Genomic DNA, 26,906 nt, shown 5'->3' with positions numbered 1-26,906 from the left:
ACCATACATCCCATTTTTGGCCAGGACAGTCCATTTTTTATGTCCTGTCCCAATAATCCTGTCTTTTTTGGCAAAAGTGGGCATTTGTCCCGTTTGCTTTCGCCAACTTGATCAGTTGGCAAGAGCAAACAGAATGCCCACTTTTGCCAAAAAAAGTATGGTGCGGAGGAATGTGCGGGGTGGGGGGGAGGTGAGTGGCGATGCCAGCCCCATGCAGGCAGGGCTCAGACAAGCGGTGATCATGCTCCAGCCTCGCAAGGGGGTGGGAGGGTGGCGGCCAGGGCTCTGGCGAGCAGCTTGGGCCAGCCTTGCAGACAGGGAGTGGGGCGCCTGGGGCTAGCCCCGTGCAGTGTCCCATTTTCCCTTTAGGAAATATGGTCACCCTAACCAAATCTTGTAAGTAGCTTAAGATGAAGGGGTAAATTTCCAGAGACAAACAAAATGATTAAACTCTTTAACCTCATTGAGAATCTTACATGTAGAGCACCGTGGCACAATTTGAAAGTTTTCTCCTAAAAGGCAAACAATTTTAGAATACACCTCTACCCCGATATAACACAACCCAATATAACATGAATTTGGATATAACGCAGTAAAGCAGCACTCCAGGGGAGCGGGGCTGCACACTCCGGCGGATCAAAGCAAGTTCAATATAACGCGGTTTCACCTATAACGCGGTAAGATTTTTTGACTCCCAAGGACAGCATTATATCGGGGTAGAGGTATACTTAAAAATAAATTTAGCTGCTCCGCATTCTTCTTAGTTTTACCCATGATCTTACTCTCGTGTACAAATACCTAATAGCATGGCATTGTTAAGAAATAACATTGATACTGCCGTAATGTAATGGTCCCTCATGCAATCGCACAATGAGTTGAGCAACTGACCTTGTGAGAAACATCTATCTGTAGAATCTGAATAAGGGGAGATTCAACCTCAGCTCTGGGCTGGCTCAAATTTCACAACTAGGAAAATGCAAGATAAGGTTGCCTCATCATGATACTACCTTTGCTCTCTCCCTGAAGCATATAAGGCAGTCTCTGATTCATGTAACTTCAGATCAGTTGACTTTGCTCCCAGGACTAAGGCAACTTTCATTCTAAAAGAAAATGCTCTTTAATTTGCGGAACCTGCTCAATGCTGCAACTTTAAGAAATAGCAGCAAGCAACTGGTGCAACATTTTCGGTAAGTGTATCATTTAGATTTGTCCTTCAGTTAGCAACATTGAATCATAAACCTGGAAACTAAAGTAATGAGTTCTGTAGAGAGATCAGTATCTCAGCTAAAGGCCTCCTTCAGTGTTCTTAGAGCTGTTTTGCCCTTTGTTTTCAGCAGCAGACTGTAATTGCACATGAGACTGGAGGGTTTTTATCCTTTCACTTTTCAGTCCTTGTGGAATCATGTTAAATTCTTTGCAAATGGTCAGCAGCACACACTGAAATATTTGTTTTTTCTTAAATTCAATTAATCTCTGGAGATACCATCATCACGTATCATAAACACCCAGTCACATATCTGAATATAATGTAAGGGACTGTAATTTCTACAGACAAGTATTTTGATCAAATACTGAAGGGGAAAATTCTCCCTTCGTAGCTTCACAGTGAATCTCAGCGTTAGTGTTCTGCTCTCTCGCCATATAATCCATGCATGCAGGAAGACCGTAATACCAGAGTCAAGACTAACCATGGAGATCTGAGAGCAGCGCTTCACTGTAATTGTTTCAACAGTGTAGATTTGGCATCTCATGTGGGCCTCTGAAAAATACATCTATAACAATATTTAATTACTCTGTTTTCAATCCTTGTCACAACTTGAGGAACAAGTTAAAATTAGAGACTTAGGGCTTGACGCTGCATCATTGAGATCTTTGGATGTTTTGACATTGACTCCAATGGGAACAGGATGTAACAAGTTTTAAGTGTTCAAAAACTGTATGCAAGGGTTACATACGCACAGATCCCATTAAACCATAAAAGTCATTTTCATTTGCCTTCTTTCTCTTTTGGACCAGTTTGAAAATGTTTTCTGAGCTCTCTGATTTATTCATTCCCCCATATGAAGGATGCCCTGTAGTAGTCCCAGCTTTGCATATGCATTACTGGTGACTAGCAAAATATTGCTTTGGTTAGCAAACTTGATATGGAAGTCATTATGGGGAAATAACTACAGTGGCTCCCCTTTCTCAAATGTGGCCACCTAACTTAATTGGGCTCTCTATGCTATTTTTACAGTCTCACTTTTTGAGCCATAACTACCCTCTAAATCGGATTATAAGGGAGACTATGTTAACACAACCATTACAAACTTAAGATATCACCATAAGCTCTGATCAATGCCAGCTAACCAAATGATGGTTTAGAGCTCAAGGAAGTCAACCAGTTATTATAATGATTGAAGGAAATTGCCATTCCCATTCAAAAAGAAAAAAACTATTTGGCTTATGATTTTTTTCATTACACTTTAATTTTGCTTCCCTGTATCCCAACTGCCACTAGTATTTATTTGGTCAGTAATGCCTCATTTGAAAAGACACTGGCGGCCCTGAAAGGAACACTACACATTGCTGACGACCATAGCTAATAAATCTTGGCAAGCAGTATGGGTCATGCAGAATTTGGCTGAAATTTTTTTAGGGCTGGAAACAATAAAATGTTAGAGACAACTCAGTGAGGGAGAGTGGAGTGACTGAGCAGCAAGAGGTTGCAGAGCCATAGAAGTAGAACTAATGCATGGGCCCCAAAGTCTGGTGACATTTAACATTAGGCTTCAGATGATCTGCTAAAAACCGGGAAGTCAAATAATTGAATATTTCCATTTGCTCCCCAGAGCCATTCAGAAAAAAGCAAGCAAACAAACAAACAAAATCCATGCCATCTCTTTATGTTCCAATCAGTTCAGTGACCTGCTCACCCTGTCCTAATCTAAAAAAAGGGAAACAATAAAGAAACAAAGTTTTCTTACAGTATATATCCATAAAAGTTAGAAGCAGAATCACATTTAAGCTGTTATTTAGTCTGCCTTGCTATTTTATTTTTCATGAGATTGTGAAGACTACCCAATACATATGGAGGCTCAAAGTAAAATCTGCTCTTCAGCGCCCAGGTATATGTCAGTGTGTATCTTGTAAAATCAGCTAGAGCACTTGAACATACATGCAAGTCAAGGATTTTGCTGGTTATACCATACCTGTATGGGTTGCAAGGATAGCACTGAGTGCTTTGTGTGATTTTTAGTTGTTTTCTTAGTTATTCAATTTTAAATTTTATTTTATTGCTTTATTTTTATAGTGTTTTATTTTTACATTTTGCTAGACAAAGTTATAGATCTTGTTAGTCCACAAAACCTATCCCTTCAGAAATATCTCGCTAAGAACAACAGAACATATAGATTTAAAAATTAGCATCTACTAGTCTGTTGCTTTAACAAATGTTGTGAACTTCAAAGAGCCAGATTTCCAAAGGGATTTAGGCATCTAGATATATGGCTAGGCATCTAGTGGGATTTACAAAATCTCCTAACCATGAGAGTTAGGTGCTTTTGTATATTGCACTAGATGACTATTAGAGCTGGCAGGAAAATGGAATTTCTCTCTCAGTGGAAAATGTCCATGTTTTGGAGAGAAAAAATTGTTCCAAGTCAGGGCAAAGTAAAAAAAAAATCAAAAATATTCTGGAGAGGAAAATTCTGAAAAATTCCTTTCTGGGAGAACCAGAAATGGGAGCTTTCAGCTTGCTCCTGGCTGCCTGACTCCCAGGACAGCTGCCTCTTGGTGTTGCCTGACTCCTCAAAGAGCTGTCTGCTTGCAGAGTTAGGAAGCTCCAGGTGGCAGTTGCCCAGCAGGCTGGGGGGCCTGGGCTAGCGGGAAACTAGGCAGGTTGGTTTCTATGGAAAGTGTCAATGGACTTAGTACCTTCCCACAGAATGTTTCCACAAAGCAGCATTTTCTGGAGGAAAAGTTCTGTCAGAAATTTTTCAACCAGCTCTACTACACACGTCTTTAGGTGCCTTTGTAAACCTGGCCCAGAGCTACTAAAATACAACTAATACATGTTTGTTACTAAGAAAATGTAAAATAATTATGGGTGAGGTTTCCAAAAGTGCTCCAGGTTGGCCTTACTCTGCTCCCATGGAAGTCAGTGAGTGTTTTACCATTGACTTCGCACAGTTATACCAATGCTTGTGAAAATTCCATCCTATAACAACCCATCAGTGTCAGATTTAAAAAATAATATGGGCTACTCTAGGGTGACCATATGTCCTGTTTAGGCTGGGACAGTTCCTTTTTTAAGCCCTGTCAGTTGGCAAGAGCAAATGGGACAAATGCCCCCTTTTGACAGAAAAGTGGGGTGCGGCTGAACGTGTGAGGGGACAAGCGGTGATGCCAGCCCTATATAAGGGGGGGGGAGGCAGGGCTCAAGCAAGCAGCCATGCCAGCCCCCAGCCTTGCACAGAGGGGGCAGACAGGGCTTGCACGCAGTGATGCCAGCCTTGTGCAGGTATGGGTGCTCGGGCCAGCTCTAGGTGGGGGGCGTAGGGGGACTTGGGCGAATGGCTCAGGACAGACCCATGGGAGTTGGGGGGTGCTCAGGCTAGCCCCACATTGTGTCCCATTTTCTCTTTGGTAAATACCATCGTAAGGCTACTTTTATTCCTTGTCTCTATGCCATACATATCCCCTGAAACAAACTTCCACATTGGGGGGAGGGGGGTGAGGAAAACAATAAAACAATCCAGTCTGATGCTGCAGTTATTTCATATGCAAAACTCCCTGATGTCAACAGGTGTTGTGTGTGAATGTGCAGAATGAGTGCAGGATCAGGCCCAGATGCTAGTGAACAGTACTAACCACTTCTGACCAGGTATAAATCTTTTTGAATCTTCTGAATCTTTTTAAATAGGAAAGTTTTCAATTGACATTCCTGTGCTAACTTTGGTGGAATCTCTTTTTGTGCTAGATCCTCCACCCACTGACATCCATGGGTGTTCTGCAATTGACTTTAGTGGGAGCAAGGTTGCAGCACATATCTTTAATGGCTAAAGTAGCCTCTTTGGGAATAGTTTTCCTTGCCCATGGGGATAAGAACCAGGTTAGCTTAGCGGTGGATCCAGTGGTGACCCAGCGCCTCCCTGCAGCTCACCACCCTTCTGTATGACAGCATATAGTGAATCCCAATAGGTTGGGCTTTATGCCACGCAGGGCAACCGCCCCACATCCTGCCCCTACTTGTGCAGCTACTGCATCATTTCCACTGCAAAGAAGCTCTCTGCACCAAAGGAGTTGAGGACAGAATTTATCTGATGGAGCAAACATTTTTAAAGGGGTCAGTAATAAAACAGTGTTTTGAATGGATATTTTCAGTTATAGGGAGAACTACTGCTTCTTGGGTTGAAAACGTGACAGACTATGAGATCTGTCATATTTGCACATGAAGATTTAAGAACTGCGGTGTCTGTGTGTGGTGCCACAACTTAAGGTCTGGAACCTTGAGTGTGCAGAGTTCCATGTCCTGCCTATGCCAGAGGGATTGTAGAAAAAGAGTCCCACTATTTTGACATGATGGTAAAGACAGAAAAAGCCACCAGAGCTTCATATGGCACTGGTGCTCCCATTCAGCTCAACTGCTAGTAGCACTCCGGGGAATTTTTTTTCTGAAATTCCTGGCCTCCAAGATTTGTCAGCTGGAAGCAGTTGCAACTGATCATTGGCTTGGAGGTATTTGCAAATAAAACCCCACCAACTCCATTCATTTATTACTTCATTCTTCTTGGTGTTTTGACTCTGATCTAATTAAAGTCACTGCAGTTAATGAGAAAGACATACTTAGCGCAGGACCTTCTAAACTTTAGAACTAGTGAAGTGCAAGTTGTGTTACAACAAAGGAGTCATATAAAAAATGGAAACTAGGACAGATTACAAAGGATGAATATAGGCAAACAACACAGGAATGCAGGGGCAAGATTAGAAAGGCAAAGGCACAAAATGAGCTCAAACTAGCTACGGGAATAAAAGGAAACAAGAAGACTTTTTATCAATACATTAGAAGCAAGAGGAAGACCAAAGACAGGGTAGGCCCACTGCTTAGTGAAGAGGGAGAAACAGTAACAGGAAACTTGGAAATGGCAGAGATGCTTAATGACTTCTTTGTTTCGGTCTTCACCGAGAAGTCTGAAGGAATGCCTAACATAGTGAATGCTAATGGGAAGGGGGTAGGTTTAGCGGATAAAATAAAAAAAGAACAAGTTAAACATCACTTAGAAAAGTTAGATGCCTGCAAGTCACCCGGGCCTGATGAAATGCATCCTAGAATACTCAAGGAGCTAATAGAGGAGGTATCTGAGCCTCTAGCTATTATCTTTGGAAAGTCATGGGAGATGGGAGAGATTCCAGAAGACTGGAAAAGGGCAAATATAGTGCCCATCTATAAAAAGGGAAATAAAAACAACCCAGGTAACTACAGACCAGTTAGTTTAACTTCTGTGCCAGGGAAGATAATGGAGCAAGTAATTAAGGAAATCGTCTGCCAACACTTGGAAGGTGGTAAGGTGATAGGGAATAGCCAGCATGGATTTGTGAAGAACAAATCATGTCAAACCAATCTGATAGCTTTCTTTGATAGGATAACGAGCCTTGTGGATAAGGGTGAAGCGGTGGATGTGGTATACCTAGACTTTAGTAAGGCATTTGATACGGTCTCGCATGATATTCTAATCGATAAACTAGGCAAATACAAATTAGATGGGGCTACTATAAGGTGGGTGCATAACTGGCTGGATAATCGTACTCAGAGAGTTGTTATTAATGGTTCCCAATCCTGCTGGAAAGGCGTAACGAGTGGGATACCGCAGGGGTCTGTTTTGGGACCGGCTCTGTTCAATATCTTCATCAACGACTTAGATATTGACATAGAAAGTACGCTTATTAAGTTTGCGGATGATACCAAACTGGGAGGGATTGCAACTACTTTGGAGGACAGGGTCATAATTCAAAATGATCTGGACAAATTGGAGAAATGGTCTGAGTTAAACAGGATGAAGTTTAACAAAGACAAATGCAAAGTGCTCCACTTAGGAAGGAAAAATCAATTTCACACATACAGAATGGGAAAAGACTGTCTAGGAAGGAGTACGGCAGAAAGGGATCTAGGGGTTATAGTGGACCACAAGCTAAATATGAGTCAACAGTGTGATGCTGTTGCAAAAAAAGCAAACATGATTCTGGGATGCATTAACAGGTGTGTTGTGAGCAAGACACGAGAAGTCATTCTTCCGCTCTACTCTGCTCTGGTTAGGCCTCAGCTGGAGTATTGTGTCCAGTTCTGGGCGCCGCATTTTAAAAAAGATGTGGAGAAACTGGAAAGGGTCCAAAGAAGAGCAACAAGAATGATTAAAGGTCTTGAGAACATGACCTATGAAGGAAGGCTGAAAGAATTGGGTTTGTTTAGTTTGGAAAAGAGAAGACTGAGAGGGGACATGATAGCAGTTTTCAGGTATATAAAAGGGTGTCATAAGGAGGAGGGAGAGAACTTGTTCACCTTAGCCTCTAAGGATAGAACCAGAAACAATGGGTTTAAACTGCAGCAAGGGAGGTCTAGATTGGACATTAGGAAAAAGTTCCTAACTGTCAGGGTGGTTAAACACTGGAACAAATTGCCTAGGGAGGTTGTGGAATCTCCGTCTCTGGAGATATTTAAGAGTAGGTTAGATAAATGTCTATTAGGGATGGTCTAGGCAGTATTTGGTCCTGCCATGCGGGCAGGGGACTGGACTCGATGACCTCTCGAGGTCCCTTCCAGTCCTAGAATCTATGAATCTATGAAAGAGGGTTGCAGATATAATCAGTCCCTGTTTAGCAGAGAAAGGGTTAAATTACCCATCAGTCTCCATTATTTGGTTTAAGGTTATAGAATATTGGCTTTACTCGGCTGTTTGCTCAAGTCATGTGCCATCTAAGATAATATGAACTTTGCAGTGTCACTTCTGTGGGAGACTAGAAATATTCCATTTAATCTGGTTCTGGAATGAGCCCTCAAACCTACCCCCTCTCATCAAATATTGAGCAATGAGCTGCTGGATTCTCTTATTGGCAATATCAGTTTCTGGAAATGAATTTGAAAATGTGTGCATGTGGTTCACAAATCAAACTTTATTTATATCCATCTGAGCAGTCCTGAGCCAGCACCCCAGAGCTGGGATTGGGAAAAAGAGCACAGGGAGCCATCTTGCCCCAACTCTTTGCACCCCTGTTCAAAACAAGCTATAATGCAGCCTTAAGTGTTTAACCAGATCCTGAGTGGTTTTCTACATTTGGGTTTATTTGATTATATAACCCAGATACAAATACTAGAAGTTATAAGAAACAAAATCAGTTTCATGAATGATAATAAGAGAGATGGTTACAATGGTGATTAATATAGCGAACAGTGCAGTGTTGTGGCTGTGTGAGATAGGGTGACCAGATGTCCCGCTTTTATAGGGACAGTCCCAATTTTGGGGGCTTTTTCTTATACATGCACCTATTACCCCCCATCCCTGTCCTGATTTTTTACACTTGCTATCTGGTCACCCTAGTGTGAGATGAAAAGTCACAAACTAATTATCACAGGCCATGAAGGTTATCTTGCTGCGTAAATGATAGTAGTGAAAGAAGGTTAACTGGTTGTACATTAGCTTTAGCATGCGTAACATATTAATACCCAATGACAAAGAGCCTGTTTTTGTTGTAGGTCTGGGCAACCAACTCAAACTAATATTAATCTGAAAGGTCGTGACCTCCTAACTCTGCAAAGTTACACAGCGGAAGAAATAAAATATTTGCTATGGACGGCATCAGATTTGAAACAAAGAATAAAGGACAAGGGAGAGGTATGTAAAATGTCACTTAAAATCCCTTTTGCTTGTTCAGTCACTCAGCTCACCAAATCAAGATGGTCATACAAGATAATGTGAATCAGCAACTAAACTGGCTTGTCCTAAACAATCACTTCAACCCTTAATTAGTGTAAATTGTATACATCAAATGAAGGGCCAGCCAGTAAAAGGCAAAATGTTGTTCTTTGGATGAAGTAGGGGAATTATGCTGTTCAAAAGTGTGTACCCCTTATCTAATTCCCTCTTATTGGATATTCCCAATGATTTCAGTTGGGCTACAAGCAGAAGTAAAGGTTTACAGGAATAGGAGCATTATTCTGTATGTAGTGTAGGAGCAAGATAAGAATCAGAGATCTCTTTCATTTGTTTAAAACAACAAAACAAAAAAATGTAGATGCTTTTTGCCCCTAGAACTTTCTGTTTCTCCCAAACTCTTCCCAATGCTAGTGACGAATTTGGAGGGGCAGGGGATTAGAAATGATACAATGACTGCTTTTATTATTAATTTCCTGAAGCCATTAAACTGTGAAGCAAATATTAGATAATGAAGAATGAGTGAACTATTTTCCAAATCCCTTTCCATTCTTGTTTTTCAGTATTTGCCTTTGTTGCAAGGAAAATCTTTAGCCATGATTTTTGAGAAAAGAAGTACCCGAACAAGATTATCCACTGAAACAGGTAAATCTAGACAAAACCATGTTATAACAAATATTTTCTCTGCAGAGTACATTTGTCCATATCATGAAACCATTACTTAATCATGTAGTTAGCAGTTTCTACTCAGAAGACATCGGAGGTTGGAGAGCAGCAAGGATGAAAGTCAAGTCTGAGGAGAATGGCAGTTTACTCAACAGTGTGAGCAGTGTCTTGTTCTGTTATGCCTCATTAATACTACAGGCACATCTCTTTGATCACTAAAATCCCCCAGGGTCAACTCCAAATAAGTTAGAACTGAAATAAACAACAGAAAGCAGAAGGTTTTCATGATGTAAGTTTCATGCCATATTAGCTAGCTGTACACTTTCCCTTCACTCATTTTAGCAAGTAACACCAATTTAATTCCACACAGGCTGTCATAACTAACATCTTTCTAATTTATTATGCATGACTGTTGTCAATCTCAAGGCTTATCTACATGGAAACTTAGTGTGCGGTAAGCCAGGATGTGAACACAAGCCTGCCATGTGTTAAGTCACCATGTAGACCCTTCGTCTGTGCACTACAGGTTCCGTAGTGTGCTTTGACATACTGTTGTTTGACACAGCGGTATGCCAGAGCACAATATGAAATTTTTAGTGAGTGACAGCAAGGTCCCTACAACTAGTTAGTGTGCAGAAAGCTAGTGTATTGTCCATTCACACACTGGCTTGCTGCACCCTCAGGCTTCATGTAGACAAGCCCTCAGAGTATGTATTTAGACCGAGAATCATAATTTAAATTAGAGAAAAACCCCATGACTACCTCTAGAGAAACAAACTTGGGATGGGATGGAGAAACGGGGATATTGGCCTAATAATACCAAGCACCGTAGACAAGGATGCTAAAAGAATAAAACACATACATAATTCTACTCATGTACGTAGCAGATGCTTACATGTTTGCAGGATTGGGACCATAATATTTTTGCACAGACCTAACCATTCTAACTTTGCATCCAATAAATCATTTAGGATTCTTTACGAAGACATTTATACCCACCAGGTGGGGAAATCTTTGCTCTTCCCACATTTACGCTGAAGTAAACTGTACTGGGCCCAACCTCCCTCAAGTAGAATTGTCCCATGCAAGGGACAGGTAACTTTGTAAGGCCCCTCTCACTGAGTTACATCCAGATTTCTCTGAAAGAAGCAAGGGAAAACACAGGAAGAAGGGAAGGAACAGACTGTTCTGCTCTCAAGTCTGAAGATTCCCCCAAAATACATATGAATCTTAAGCAATTTGTGGCGCCACTGGTGTCTGCATGGAGGTCCTGTGTCTTCCTGCTGGCTCCATGGTCCTCTCTACTCCTCCTTCCAGATCACGATCAGCATAGCTTCAGAGGGGTTTCAACCCCTGACCAATGTACCAACAACTCCCGTTAAGGTCAGCCATCCCCCTTGTACATCAGACCTCCTAGAGCCACCTAGTGTTGGTCTCCTGCACTTGTGTACCAGGCACATGTCAGACTGTTCCCTGCACTCCCTCCTCCGTCTAGCACAGATACTGGCATCATGTTGCCCTTTGCTTCTAAGATCTGGCTTCCACAGCAGATTCAAGTATTCCCCCTCCCTCCACCTCCATGGTAATTCTGTACATCCCAGCTGCTATTTAAGGTGAAATGGCAGCTTCCTCTGAAATCATAACAAATGCCTCACACTCCTGTGTTGTGAAATCAATTCATTTCCTACCAATTTTCTAAAGTGTAAGTGAGGCCTACAATGGTTATTTGCAAGACTTCAGAGGCAGACGTTATCTCTAATGGCATTTCTCAGGCACAAATCACCCTGAGGTCTTGAAAAAGGTCACGTATGTCCCAAGGCTTTGATAATATGTCCTCATGGATTTGCGTAAGCAAACATTACAACACTCCATGAAGCTGGTGGACAATTGAGCTGGAAATGACTGTATTTCACTATTGCACAGTGCAATATCTAAGAGAAAACTGGTGTGTGTTAACATTGTGGAAATGTTAAAAAAAATAAAGAGATTTTCCATTTTCATATCTTTAAAGAACTCAGTTCTTGAAAAATAAATACATGTTAATTTGCAATGCTATATGAGAGCATATTTTACATTTGTAGTTCATCCAACGTGTATTATTTCTAACTCAATAATTTCAAGATTTCTAATACGTGTATTATTTTAGCATGTTATTCAGATTAAAAATAATAGTGTAAGTTAAGAATTGTCAGTAACTTTCAGTGTTTGTAAAAAAAACATTTTTTTCAGAGCCTACCAAATTTATTACTATCACTTCCTAGAACTGTGGGAAATGTCATCTGTTTGCAGTCACAGTCCCATACACATCATCCTTGTATGTTGAAAAAAGGGCATTCCACATGGTCAAATATTGTCTGTAAAATAAAGTTTCCCCTCGGTCATGGTATAAAAGGTGAATCCCATCCTATGTTTCCATTATATCTAGCATAAATCATACTGCCTCTCAATCATGCCCTGCCTCCCCAGTTGTAACTGCACTTAAATATCAGTGAACTGACTGGTAGTAAATAAGGCCATTCTACAGACACTGAAATATGGACAATATGCTGCAAGTTTGAAATAGGGGAGGGGGACAAATAATACTCAAAGTTGAGGGTAACTTCAGATATATTCTGGCATGTCATGAGACCCAGGGCCTGATTCCTCTATAGTGGAATACCACTATTGACTAGAAAGGACTTACTCCCAATTCACACCAATGAGAAAGAAAAGTGAGGTCCATAATGGTATAAACACACCATGTACATATATTCACACAAAGTTATATCATCCTAATGGATGAGTGAAACGTATCAGGGAATATACTACCTGGCATTTAGAGTGCCCAGTAGTGGATACTGTCTAAACTGGCTATACTACCAAGGCAGATTACTTTGGTACCTTATTATCCTCTTCCAAAGCAATCCTTAAAAAATAGTCTTTAGGTTTCAGACTGCAGCCCTTAGGAATGTTCCCCTAATTGCTGTTAAGTAGAGCTTTTAATTTTAAATCTTTAAAATGTATTTTCTACACTACATGCCAAATTCTGTCAGGCAGTGACAGCCAACTCACAGTCAGAAGTGGAAGAACAATGAAATTGTCCACTCAGAGAGACTATTCCTCAGGCCCTCCATGATAGGAGCAAGTTGTTGGGGTCTGTGGGTGAGGATCTCAGCCCAAGACTCAACAATGATAGGCATGCACAACTCTCTGCACCAATTATTCATAATCTTGGTAGAAATGGATTGCATAGGTGGACTCTATATAAGGCAACAAAAACAATCACTGTTTTTGCAGTATATTTGCACCAGGCTGGGGAGTAGTCATACCTCTTCCACCACGTGTAATGGAATGTGGTCCATGGATGTCCAGCCTTGACTTCTCATTTTGTAACAAGCCCCCAGATAACTTCTTATAGGAGATTGTAACCAGGTGGTCATTTTACTGAGTGCCCCCTCATAGGTAGCAGTCACTTTGCAGGCACCCTACTCTGTAAGCCCCTTCTCACAGGCCCCTTAAGAACACCACATACATAATCTCTCTTTTGGTCAACAGCATCTCCCCCCAGGGTTGGTTTAATTACAGAAATGGTTCAAGCAGTCTTCAAAATCCCCCAGATAAAGTCCATAGCCATAACACAAAGGTCAATATAGTATTCACCCTTGTTCTTCTGCTACACACAGAACTCTTCCTCTAGTCTCAGCCTACTCCACCCAGAGCTGCCAATCTCTATCTTTCTGACTGGAGTGCAGCCCTCTGGCCATGACTTCATTCTTCTGTCAGCACTAGCCTGTACTTTCCTAACAACCCTGTATCAATCCAGTACTTTCCTACAAGCACCTTTCTTATTTCATGAATTTTCTCCCCTTCATGCTATCCACCTGCTGCCCTTTATAGGAAACTACCTGATTCCACAAAGGGCTGCATCTTTAGTAATCAGGGTTGGGTAGCCCCAGGCCTTCCAGCCCTTAAAGGGGAAAACCACTCTGCTAGATGTTGAGTGGTTTTAAGGAGAAGGATTTGTGGGACCTACAGGGACATGTTCTGCTCTGACTTATGCTCCATGAAATCTCACCGAAGTGTATATTTTACAAAAGGCACACATGTTGCTCTATGAACATATGCTTTGCCTCCTACACACATGTCTTTGCTTCCTTTTTAAAGCTGGCCACAGTGAGAAGCATGTGCATGGCTTCATCACCTGTCTCTACTTTCCAGCATGAGCTCGGATCCTCACGATAGTTGTTTTGTTTTAACTACTAATATTCACCCCAAGATCAATCATTTGTAAAGAACAATAGTTGTGGTGTTATCCTTTTAATATTTAATATGCTTGCAAAAGCACGTGAAAAGCTGTAGTAATGGCAATGCCTGCATTGCTATCTGCTGCTGAGAACAAAGCTGATCTACTTTAAACTTCCTTAAGGTTTAACAAAACAACAGTTTCCCAGCACCTTTTGGATCACAGCTTCCCAGACAAGAGGGTCTTAACTCTTCTATAGTTTATGTGGCCCTCTCTTCACCCCAAATGAAAAATAATGTCATCTTATTTCCAGAAAATGCTGTGTTTAAACTACTTAGCATATGTGCAATGTGCCTCAGGTGGCATGTGACCAGGATTCATCACCAAATTTGGTCCACTGGTTGGATCCTTAGCTTCCCCTGCCCGGACCAAGTACCGACCAGGAGTGTGACATGAACGCTGATCCATGTTCCCCTCTAAACTACCGAAGAGGTATTTTCCACTCCAGAGGATAGCAAATTACCGTGATAATGCTGATCTGCCTGTGGGATGCTATGATGATACTAGGGTTTGTTTGGTTACTTCCTATAATCAAAATGGGAGATGGGAAGACCTGCTAGATCACCCAGTCCATTCTCCTGTTCTCTAGTGGATGAAATTTACCCCAGTGCAGAGGGAGCCTCACAAGGCCACTTAAGCCCAATTTAATCCCTTAGGCCCAGACCTTCAGCTGCACCAGAGCTACAATCACTGCGTCTGAGCAGTTGGGGCATAAATATGGCTTTAAACCAGCCTTGTGCTCCCTCAAGCATCTCATTTAGAACATTGTCAGAGTGGGGGTAAATTATGCCCATCTACAACAGCCCCCACAGCAACACTCCAGCCAGGCCTCCCCCACCCAGACTGTGCCCAACATGCCTTCTATGCTGAGGCTAGGAAGGCAAGTGGCATAGGGCGATTTTCCCTTATGTTGGGATAATTCTCAACCAGCTCTTTAAGATAGCTATCACACACTGGAGCAGTGAAAAGCAGGCAGAACAGAGGCCAGGATCTGGCCCATAAGGTAAAAATCACATCAGTGCAGAGGCCCAGTACTTAAGTCCCACTTAAAATGGCACATAGGTCTTATGCCTGCACAGGAGTGAATTTCATCCTGAGGGCCTGATCCTAATCTCCCTTAAACTAGATGTATACACATGTGTACCTTCACTAAGATCAGTGGCTATAAACTAGTGTGAGAAAAGAATAACCCAGCCCTTAATGTGGGGATTCAGTGATGGTTATTACCATGCATGAACTTGCATGGATTTTGCCTTGAACATAGAACTGAAGTGATATCTAAAGGCCTTTAGGAGGGCTGTCTGTACTTGAATGGATTTCACCCTAGTGTGTATTTACCAGTGTTTTGTGAAGTCTGGAATTAAAAGTTCCAAACAAGGGGGTGCCTCTCTTACTGCTGTTGTTGTTGCAAATACCTGTTCTCTGGGATTTATTTTTAAATCTCAAGTTGTAACCATTCAGATTGTGTTTTGTTTTTAATCTTTGCAGGGTTTGCTCTCCTTGGGGGACATCCTTGTTTCCTTACAACCCAGGACATACATTTGGGTGTTAACGAGAGTCTCACAGATACAGCACGGTTGGTAAAATATCATGGGATTGTTTTACATATGTGAAAGTGGTAGATCTGGCTGAAATTGGTGAGAAAATGTGAAATAAAAACACCAGGTTGGTGATAACTTTTTGCATGATTTTAGACTCCCCAAGTATTTATTTTCTATGAAATTTCAAAGGCACCCAAAATTCTCCACATTATCGCAGTTTGCAAAATTCACTTGTCACCTTTTTGCATTTTTTCCATCCAGTGGGGGTGAATTAAGCCCTTGGATTCTTCCCCCCACCCCACTCCATTCTATAGGAAGTTGACCAGAGCTTTAAAAACCACAAAAGTGTGAGGCTATTTCTTGCAGATGCTGTCACTTTGCCTTGCTCTCCATTAAGTTTTTATTAATGACTCATCCAATCTGGAGTATTGTGCTGCTTTCTAAGAAGCCCCTCTGCAGTTTAAGATTAATATGTCAGTGCTCAGATGCTCCAAGGTTAGTACCTTTCAAAAGGTCGTTTCTGCTCCGTCGAAAGACACACAACCTCAGGCTTGTCAAGCTCAATTCAAGAAACACAATCAGCGAGCTGTGGTTTTTTCTCTCCTGCTGACTATGTTCTTTGTGGTCGTTAGCTGGAGTGATTGTTTCTCAATACTGCATTGCTTTTCCCTCTGCAATGAAATCCAAGGAAAACAAAAGAAAAAGGCCAAACTTTTGGACATTTTAAAGTGTCCTTTTCCACCTTCATCTGTTGAAGGAGAGTGGATATGGGGCAGTGATGATAGAAAGTCAGGCTTGCAGTCTCTTCAGGCTGGAGGACACTTAGCTTACTCTCTTCCTGTGTCCCACTAAACACACAATATTGAAGACAGCAGAATATACATTAATTGTAATTAATGTTAACATGTTTTAGTTAAAGCCCCACCCAATGGCTTGCTTTGGTAGCTATACATGTAGGTTTCTAACACCCATTGAATGATGGGAGCTGCAGAGAGTGGCAGCCTAAGCTGTCAGTGTGGCACAGTACAGTCTCAGGTTCCATCTCTGGGTTGTTCCTTTGTTCAGTCCTACTTCATCTCCCTTCTATTTGAATTCAAATGCTACAATGGGATTCAACCTCATTCTTCCAAAGTGACTTTCTTTCTACACCTAAGAATGTTGCCTCAAATGAAGCTGCTAGAGCAGCTATTGTTATATGCAGGTAGGCCATTCAAACTTACCAGACCACATTCATCCCTACTGTAACTCCAGTGACATTAGGGACAGGGAAGTATTACCAGAGAAGGGGCAGAGCTTCCCCTGCTCTATTAAAGGCAGATGGAGAGCTCCTCCCCCCCTCAAGAGAGCACTGTTCTCCTAGCCCCTTTCGGCCTGCTGTTTTCTTACTGGCTAGCAGTAAAGTGAGAACACACCATTTAAGAGGGTTTGAAAAGCAAGCAGCAGTGGACAGTTGAGAAGTTTGGGAGAGGGAAAGCCTAAGGGGATCAGATGGACACAAAAATCACAATGGCAGCTGGGAGATATTTGCCAAAGCTGGAATGTGAAGACTACATCTGATTGAGGTAAAGGTGAGGGGATTTAAAGAGGGACTGGATGTGGTCAGAGCAAAGATATTTGCAGCTGCACTTTGGATGGACTGAGAAGATGGATGGACTGATGCCGGAGAAGAAAGGTTGCAGTAATTCAAATGAGACTTGTTTAGAGTGGGGCTAAAGGTTGTTGCTTAAGGAATGGATGGATTTTGGAGAAGGGCACCATGTGGTGGCAGCATGAAGGTAAGGGGGTCAAAGGAAAGAGAGAAGTGGAGGATGGCCTCCAGCCTGCAAACCAAACTGACAGGGAGGGTAGGGAAGTTGCCAAAGGTGATAGAGGGAGGAAGAAGGGATGGTTTGTCAGGGAAGATGAGGAGTATAGACTTTGCTGTTAGCAACTGGTTCTAGGGACAGGGGGGAAAGGGTGAGAGTACCCCCCACCACTTGAGAGAGCCATCCCAGGCAATACTGCACCAGAAAAACACAGACCCTGTATTTAGTTTGGAGGCTGTTGGTCATTTACTGACCTGGCAGGCAGGCTACTCTACATAACAAAGATGTTCTGATAAATACAGTTGGCCTGCTCCTGCTCTGAATGAAGTCAATAGCAAAATCCTTTCTGACTTCCCCAGGAGCAGGACTGAGCTATTCACACAAAGAACAAATGAAATATTGCGAGTCATCTCTGGTGCTTGTGCATGTTTTATTAGCATATAGGAAGGTACCAGTATAGAAGCTTGGTTCAAGGAGCATGAAAATAAACAAACAATAAAAAACAAGGAATACTGGAGTTTTAACGAGTCTGGAGAGTATTTCAAATAATTACAGCTTCATACCTAGGGCTCCAAAGGCTTAGAAATAGTGGAGGCTGAGGCTTAACGTAAAGGGGGATAGAGGGCTGTAAAAGGCCCACAGGTTTTATTATAGTTGAAATACAGCCCCATTGCAGGTCAGTGTTTCCGCTGAGAACACATTTTAGTGACTTGTAATTTGGCCATAACAAAGCTCCTCTGTGCTGTGTAATAGCTCTTAAAGACAGACACTTACACAATAACAGAGCCCTAGCCTATGAAGGGTCTTTAACATTTTCACTGCTGCTTAGTGTGTCTGGTATATCAGGCAAACTGAAACACTGGCAGCATTCCATGTACCTGGCATGCCATATTCTTCTACTGTGACATCAATGCATGCCAGCACACATCACGGCAGCACCGATGCTGAGCTGCGGCAGTGGCACTGAAGCAGTCAGTCGTTAAACTTGATAGTCCACTGAGATTATCAGGGGTCAGTTCCTACATTTGTGTGGGATAGGCTTGCACCCTTGACCTACCCACCACTTATACAAGAACAAATATGCCCCAGAGCCATTTTAACAACCCCACTATTGACTTGATAGCATTGAGTTAGAAAATTAAACCATTTATTCAATAAACATTTTTAAACAATAGGGATATACATTTTGGATAGAAACACTTCCCTATCTCCTTGGTTCTTTGGGAGCTGTTACATGAGTCTGCACTATTGCCACACCCAGTGCTCCCAAATCTCGAGATTAGCTTCAAAATCACAAGATTTTTAAAAAAAATAACTGAAGTTCTTTTTCTTTGCCTTTTGAGCCTTTAAGGTGCACTTGGGTCATATTTTCAAGCTTTCCTCCACACCCATCAGGGCTAGAAACTTAACGTTTAAAATGAAAGTTGAGGTTCACACATAATCATGTCTGCAGTATCTGGGGGCTTTAAGAAAAACACCAGACATTTCAAAACTCACAAAAATCATAAGAGTTACATTGATTTAGTATCAACATAGGAATCCTGGTAACTTTGCCAGATACAGGGTAACCACTGATAGTCAGCCCCAGAGTCATGGGCCTTGCCCCTCCAATTGTCTTCAGAAACTCAGACACCCTAATTGGCCCCAGCTTCTCTCAAGATGACTCTGATTCAGTCCAAGTATCTCTTTCTGGGCAAACCCAGCTGTCTGCTATTTCTTTCAAATTAGCTTCAGCCTGATTCAGTTATGGGTGAGTCTGGTCTTCTCTCAGGCCAGCTCCAGCTTCCTGGTGACTTCAGTCTGGTCTAGATTCTAACAGGACCTTCAGTTCTCAGTTGGGCTTTCTAGCAGCATAATAAAGGTGTGTTTGACACCATAATGCTGGTAAGAGCAATGACCTTTATTTCCTGGCTCCAGTTCTGTGACATGAGTCAGGGTTACAAGGTGATACCTTAATCATAAGGCACATGGTCAGTATTCACTGATTCCATTACTCACTGCAGTGGCTATCTTTTCAACAGGTTAGGCAAGAAATCTAGCATCAGGCCATGTTATGGCTGAGTTCCCTGTAGCTACCTTACATTGAAAGGGATCCATCTTCTTGAAGCTCTTTATCAGTCATATGGTGACTAGTTTGCATAAAACCACATTTCCCCTAAATACCCATCCAAGATAGATTAAACAAAAGTAACACCTTTATAACTTGTTAGCTAGAAAAAAATAATGGCACAGACAGCAACCTTACAGATTATCCTGTTCAGTTCTTCCTCTTTACCTATATAGGTAGCATCAATGATTTCTCTTAATGGGAATCTTATCTGAATAAGGAATGTTTGACTTCAGTTGGAAGAACAATATAATTGACTTCAATGAGAGACCTGCCTGTGTAAGGACTCTGACACTGGGACCTATCTTTCCAGAGGAGATGTAAAAATCCATCATGGCAAGTCAGCAATCCACCAATTGTAAGAGCATTCCTGTGACACTTTAGGGTTCAACCGAGGCCTGCCTTGCAACTGTGGGTGCCTTAAATGCTATGCTGCTGGGGTTCCCAGATCTGATGCCAACCGGTAACACCCTGGCTCCCACTGCTCAGTTGCTTTTTGCAGAGTGACCCCAACACCCTCCCAGTCCTGAATTTCCCCGAAAACATCTGCCCTGCAGTGTCCAGCCCTCTCACTGAACCCTTACAGAAGTTATTAAAGTTTTTTGCTCCTTTAAAGAGACAATACACTGCAGCCTCTTAATTTAACTTGGGTTAACACACCCTGCACTGAATTCGTTTATAGTAAAAGTAAAACAAGTTTATTTAAGAAAAGGACATAGGCTTAAGTGATACCAAGTATAAAGAATAAAGATTTTTATTTTTGTTTGTATGTAACCTATATGCTTCTATGACTAAAACCTTATTTAACTAATTAGACTCTCTTGTTCAAAGAAGTGTATGCATCCGAAGAAGTGGGCAGTAGCCCACGAAAGCTTATGCTCTAATAAATTTGTTAGTCTCTAAGGTTAGGGTTACCATATTTCAGCAAGCAAAAAAGAGGACGGGAGGAGCCCCGCCCCTGTCCTGCCCTAGCCCCGCCCCTGCCCCACCCACTCCCCGCCCCCCTCAGAACTCCCAACCCTTCCCCCCCCCCCCCGCTCCTTTTCTCCTGACTGCCCCCTCCTGGGACCCCAGCCCCTAACTGCCCCCCCAAGACTTCACCCCCTATTTATGTACAGGCGTGACTACCTGCCCTTTCCTGGTTACTATACGCGGCCAGTCCGCATCCACATCCAGTAGTTAAAAAAAAAATAAACTAATAATTTAAATTGGAATTTCATCCATTAATAAGTATTTATTATATAGTTAAAACCATTCTATTGAAGGACAGATATTAAATAACACTAAATATGTTAATGTTCAAAACAATATTAAAAATTTGAAAATTTAGAGCATGGAAACCAAAATAGCTAAAATTTAGTTTTGGCAAGATACACGGAATGGAAACTCTGGGATCTTTACCTATCACTGAATATAGCCATCATACCAATAGTGGAATATAAAACAAGTCTACATATACTCTCCTTAAAATTTTTACTTCTGTCCATTCCCAATAATTGTAACAAATCATTATTACCTTCACTCCACTTGCCAGGCGCCCCAAGCACAAAACCAAAGAAGTGGATATTTTTACCTCCCGTTAACTTTTTAATTTCTTCCTCTAACTCAAGATAATAAGCCACCTTCTCACTGTGGGCTTGTTCCAAACTTCCGGCATTATCCTCCCATCGCACTGTAACATCAACCACCACTGCTGTATCTCCTTTTATAAATATAATATCCGGCTTTCTTAACTCACCCTTACTATTTCTCAAATGGGGCTCTATCATTGCCTTCCACCCTAATTTACCAACCTTATCTACAACTGCAGACACTACTCTATTATGCCTTTTTATCCTAGCATTCTTAGTCTTATAACATTGTCCTGAGATATGGGGAACAGTCTCCCGCACTTTACCGCACCATCTACAAAGAGCATTCACACCTCCTCTTCCTCTTGCTAATGTCTCCCTAGTAGGATAAATATTTGCCCTAAGCTGCAATGCTGCGATATACGCTGACGATTTAACTTTACTAGAGTTTCTAAAAATCGAATTACTAATTAAATCATTTTAAAAATATTTTATCCCTATTCCCTGACATCTCAGTTCCGACCATCTTAAAAATTCCTCTTCCCTCCATTTCTTGGGATGAGATGTTACTGCACTAAATGACAATATTTTATCCACAAGATTTTCTCCTGCATATAGATAAGATAGGTCCATCCAATCATCTCTCGAGACAATATGTCTCCTCCATTTACGAATTAACATATTTGGGATTTGCACACTAAACTTAGTGAGAGCTAAACCACCATCCCTACCTCTAGAATAAAATATCCCATCTGTGGTACACTGAGGTAAATGTAAAATCTCTTTAACTATTTTTCTAACTAACACATCAAGATCGTCTAAAAGATTAAAAGGGGGTTCTATTAAAAGAAGATTATAAAATAGCTTCGGTAAGATGTATGTCTGTAAAATTAATATTTTTTGGGCCAGTTTTAATGGGGCCTTAATTAAATTCTCACTCCAATCTTTCAATTTTTCTTTAAGTACCGGTCCCCCTACACCTATCCAGGGATCTATTCTAGCCCCTAAATATTTTTCAAAATCTCCTGGTTGAACATATTCAATCTTCTCTGACCCTATCTGCCAATTATCCTTAGGATTAACTACATAGGTTTTATGTTTAGTTAAAATATGAAAGCCTTTCGTTTTCTTCACATTAACAGAGAGATTAGCATTTTTACAAAACTCCTCTAAGATACCCAAATTTTTGATCATTCCTTTATATGAGCTACTTAAAATTGCCACATCATCGGCAAAAGAACCTCCTGTTCTTTTTTCCAGCATAGGTGACCAGCACCCTTTACAGAGCTCAGTTCCTTTGTTTCGTCAGGTGAAAGATGCCAGAATGGCTTTTTCTCTCTCTTTATATCCTCCCAAAGTTCATTGACGCTGCTTCAAGAGCCAGGAAGCCTTGCTGGGAACTCAGCTTGCTGTGTCCACCAGGGAGCTGACACCATGTTCATTTTTGCAGTCTCCTGCCCCTGTTGTGATAGTTAAGAGGCTATCTCCCCAGCTCACTAGATTGATGGCTTTGTTTCCCTCTTATGTAAATGTAGCTTCATTGTCTGTGACAGACAACCAGGCTGGGCAGACAAGCAAATACACATTCCTGTTTTTAGGGCAGACTGGGCGTATGCACTGCTTGCCAAACACATTTTAAGAATCTAATTCTAGTGCATATTTATAACTGTTTGTACACATTCTGTACATACACCACACAATGATTTTCGGGACCAGTGTGAAACCAATTTGTGTATGATACCTTACATGACACTTTTTAGGTACAGATTATGACAACTGTGGGAAATGCAGTGAGTGTGCCAGGCCTCACAAGAATTGCTGACAGAGTAATGAACCACCAATGGCCTCTGTGTCACAGTTCCATACCCTTCTGTTCACAGTTTTGCCTATTTGGTTTTAAGATGCTACTAGAGAACATTAAAACATACAAAATAATTCAAAAGAATAATACTTGAGGGCCTGATTACTTCCACAAAAGCACAGAATTGCAAAGCTAAGCATCCGATTTCATGCTAGATTCGCCTAAAAATATCCATATGACATAGAAAATGCAGTGCTCTCCTAGCAGACTCATTCCTGAAACTCTACCTCCAAGGCACAAAACCATGAGCTGTAGCTAGAGTGCCAGTAATGAATGCCAAATGTCTTTATCCCTGTCATTTAATTTAGAACCTTGATGCCACTTTAATAGTGTTACTGTGTGTGTCACAAAATATAATTATTTATATATGTTACACATTAGGATGGTACTGTTGTTCTTTACACCTTTTGAGTTGAATCCCTATCATTTCAAACAATCGCCTCTGTTACCTGCACATTTATTAATGTTGCATCATTAGTTCTGCTTTAGTGACAATCAAAAATGAAATAGAAAATCATTGAATGGGGTTGTGTGTGGAGCAAGAATTTTCTTTTACTTCTTACAGCTTGTTAAATGTCTGCATTTTAGTGGATTATGCAGATATCGTATATTATTCAAGCAACTGGAAAAAATTTATTCATTACCACCACTTATTAATATTTATACATTGCACATTGAAGAATAAAGTAGCAATATATTTATGATGTTTGACTTTGATATCTTTTGCTTTACCGTAGGGTGCTGTCTAGCATGACAAATGCAGTCTTGGCCAGAGTTTATAAACAATCTGATCTGGACCTGTTGGCGAAAGAAGCCTCAATCCCAATAGTCAATGGATTGTCTGATTCATACCATCCTATCCAGATTTTAGCTGATTACCTTACACTCCAGGTAATAATACCCTTCTCTTTATAATAACACAGCTTTTAGAAAACTAATCAGTCTTGCTAAATATTGGGAAAAGTCCTATTCCAAGCAGTTTATCCTTAGATGTTTTGAGATGGAACTGATAAGTAATTTGGAATATGTGTTGATATTAGAGGCCCCCATTGGACAACACACTTTAAGCAATTGAGTAGTCCCATCAATTTATGTAGGAATGAAGTTAAGCTTATAATTAAATTACTTGCTGGATTGAGCCCATAGTGCAAAAAAAAAAAAAAATGTGCCGGGTGCTTTACAGATTAAGATAATGGTGAGGTCCTGTCCCCACTGAAGTCAATGAGAGATTTGCCATGGAGACAGTTTTTCATTCTGAAGTCTTTGCCCTAACCTGTTTATAGTTGAGACTGAGACCTTGTCTATATTAGAAAGGTACACTAGTTTGATTTTTAATCTAGTTAAACTAGTGTAAGTCCTTAATGAGGATACATTAAACCTTGCTTATACTGAGAAGGAATGAATTAGGATCATATTTTGTTCTGATTTTAATATAGTATTTTATGTGCTAACTATATAACATTGTACACATACAAGGCCAGATCCTCAGCCAATGCAAATCAATGTAGTTTTACTGAAGTTAATAGAGCTATGCCAATTTACAACCAGGTGAAGAACTGGCTTATAAAATTCATCAGTACATTGTAGGGCTGGATGAAAATTTTGGCAAATGCTTCCTTACTTTCTGAATGAATAGAAACTACTTTGTATGGATGTCACTGAGAGACAATTAAGGGGGGATATGATAGAAGTCTATAAAATCAAGACTGGTGTGGAGAAAGTAAATAAGGAACTGTTATTTATTCCTTCTCATAACACAAGAACTAGGGGTCACCAAATGAAAGTAATAGGCAGCAGGTTTAAAACAAACAAAAGGAAGTATTTCTTCACACAATGCACAGACGACCTGTGGAATGCCTTACCAGAGGATTTTTGTGAAGGCCAAGACTATAACAGGGTTCAAAAAAGAACTAGATCACGGAGGATAGGCCCATCAGTGGTTTTAGCCAGGATGGGCACGGATGGTGTCCCTAGCCTCTGTTTGCCAGAAGCAGGGAATGGGAGACAGGGGATGGATCACTTGGTGATTACCTGTTCTGTTCATTCCCTCTGGGGCACCTGGCATTGGCCACTGTCGGAAGACAGGATACTGGGCTATATGGAGCTTTGGTCTGACCCAGTATGGCTGTTCTTATCCATTTCCTAGATCATTCCGTCATCTCTCAGCCTGTGACGGTCCAAATGTAGGAGAGTATGTGGCAAATACCCAGAATGAGGGGGAGAAAAAATTATTCATTCAGGAAACTTTACATGCTGTCAGGCTCATTCCTTTAGTGCAGTGATACTCAGACCTCAGTGGATCAGGAGCCAAATTAGCAATCAACATTACCCAAAAGCGCCCCAGTAGTGTGAACTCATTGTTTCATTTACTATGGTACTATGTATTCATATTTAAACAGTATGACAGGGGAAATATTTCATTTTTATATAGATATATATTATTCTCACAGCAAATTGACTGACCAAGTGTTACTATTTTATCAACTACAATTGGTTAATAACATATTAAAAGCATCCTGACTGGTTAATAATTAAGTCAAACTGTTTTAATATGTGCTGCAAAGAGCCACAGGAGACACGTTATGTGTTGTTTACGACTCAGGAGCCTCAGTCTGAGTATCACTGCTTTAGCATAAATGACTCCTACATTTGATGACCCTGTTTTTGTTAGAAGTCATCATCAGCTATAAAAGTGAGGGGACACCAAGTCTTTATGGAACAGAGGTAACCTCGGGACTGAAATGAGTCATCCCTCAGAATGAGGTACACTTGAGAGAGATGCATTCAGCCAGCCTTTGTGTGAAGCTTAATTTATGTAAGGCAGTGAGTCATAACTAGAACTTTGGAAATGATAAAAAGTCATTTTTCATTTAAATGCTGAGTGTAATTGTAAAACAGTTTCATCTGGCCTTTTATTTTTTGTCTCATAAACACTCTACCTATTAGCACTTATTTTCCCACCAGAGATTAGCAATTTTCAATAGTCATATATGACTCATATGTTTTATATAACGGTATTAATATTCCCTACTTACCAGCTGCGCTGCCACTCACTACTGCAAAAAGAAGAACAGGAGTACTTGTGGCACCTTAGAGACTAACAAATTTATTAGAGCATAAGCTTTCGTGGACTACAGCCCACTTCTTCGGATGCATATAGAATGGAACATATAATGAGGAGATATATATACACACATACAGAGAGCATAAACAGGTGGGAGTTGTCTTACTAACTCTGAGAGGCCAATTAATTAAGAGAAAAAAAAAAAAAAAAAAAAACTTTTGAAGTGATAATCAAGCTAGCCGAGTACAGACAGTGTGATAAGAAGTGTGAGTAAGTACACTGTCTGTACTCGGCTAGCTTGATTATCACTTCAAAAGTTTTTTTTTTTTTTTTTTTTTTTCTCTTAATTAATTGGCCTCTCAGAGTTAGTAAGACAACTCCCACCTGTTTATGCTCTCTGTATGTGTGTATATATATCTCCTCATTATATGTTCCATTCTATATGCATCCGAAGAAGTGGGCTGTAGTCCACGAAAGCTTATGCTCTAATAAATTTGTTAGTCTCTAAGGTGCCACAAGTACTCCTGTTCTTCTTTTTGCGGATACAGACTAACACGGCTGTTACTCTGAAACTTGTCACTACTGCACTGTCACCTGTACTCTGGGATGCCTTTCTGATGGAGCTTAGAAAGCACGTAGTATTAACTTCCATGTTTCTTTCTGACTTCACTTCTGTGGTTTGGAGAGAAAAACATGACACATAGGTAGCTGGTTCCTGACTCCCATTTTCTGCACAGCCCTGCCCTGTGTTTTTCTGGGAGACATTAGAGCAGAGGTGGGAAAACTACGGCCCATGGGCCACATCCGGTCTGCAGGACCATCCTGCCTGGCCCTTGAGCTCCCGGCCCCTTCCCCGCAGCCACGCTGCCGTGCGGGCAGTGCTCTGGGCGGCAGGGCTGGCTCTAACTCTTTTTTGCCACCCCAAGCAGCAAAAAAAAGCGCCGCCCCGCCGTAATACACACCCCCCCCAGCGCCACCCCGCCCCACTGAAACACCCCCCACCGAGTGCCGCACCACCGACCCTCCCCCCCCCCCCCCCCCCCGCCGAGCGCCGCACTGCTGAACCTCCCCCGCGCGGAGCGCCGCCGAACACCCCCCGCTTG

At 41.3% G+C, this 26,906-nt stretch overlaps 1 protein-coding gene across 2 annotated transcripts in view; it reads left to right on the top strand.

Moving 5' to 3' along the window:
• Positions 1–1,045: 1,045 nt before the first annotated feature.
• Positions 1,046–26,906, top strand: part of OTC (ornithine transcarbamylase) — a 42,853-nt gene continuing 16,992 nt past the window's right edge. For both annotated transcript variants that reach the window (XM_054005885.1, XM_054005886.1), the window contains exons 1-5: positions 1,046–1,187; positions 8,729–8,867; positions 9,470–9,551; positions 15,343–15,430; positions 23,477–23,630. In XM_054005885.1, coding sequence (XP_053861860.1) covers positions 1,111–1,187; positions 8,729–8,867; positions 9,470–9,551; positions 15,343–15,430; positions 23,477–23,630 — 540 coding nt within the window. In that variant the 5' untranslated portion in view covers positions 1,046–1,110. The remainder of the gene's footprint in view (positions 1,188–8,728; positions 8,868–9,469; positions 9,552–15,342; positions 15,431–23,476; positions 23,631–26,906) is intronic.

The sequence above is a fragment of the Malaclemys terrapin genome, chromosome 1 (genome assembly GCF_027887155.1).
Source record: "Malaclemys terrapin pileata isolate rMalTer1 chromosome 1, rMalTer1.hap1, whole genome shotgun sequence".
Taxonomy (NCBI): domain Eukaryota; kingdom Metazoa; phylum Chordata; order Testudines; family Emydidae; genus Malaclemys; species Malaclemys terrapin.
The sequence above is the reverse complement of the archived record's forward strand: the minus strand, read 5'-3'. Positions and strand labels throughout refer to the sequence as shown.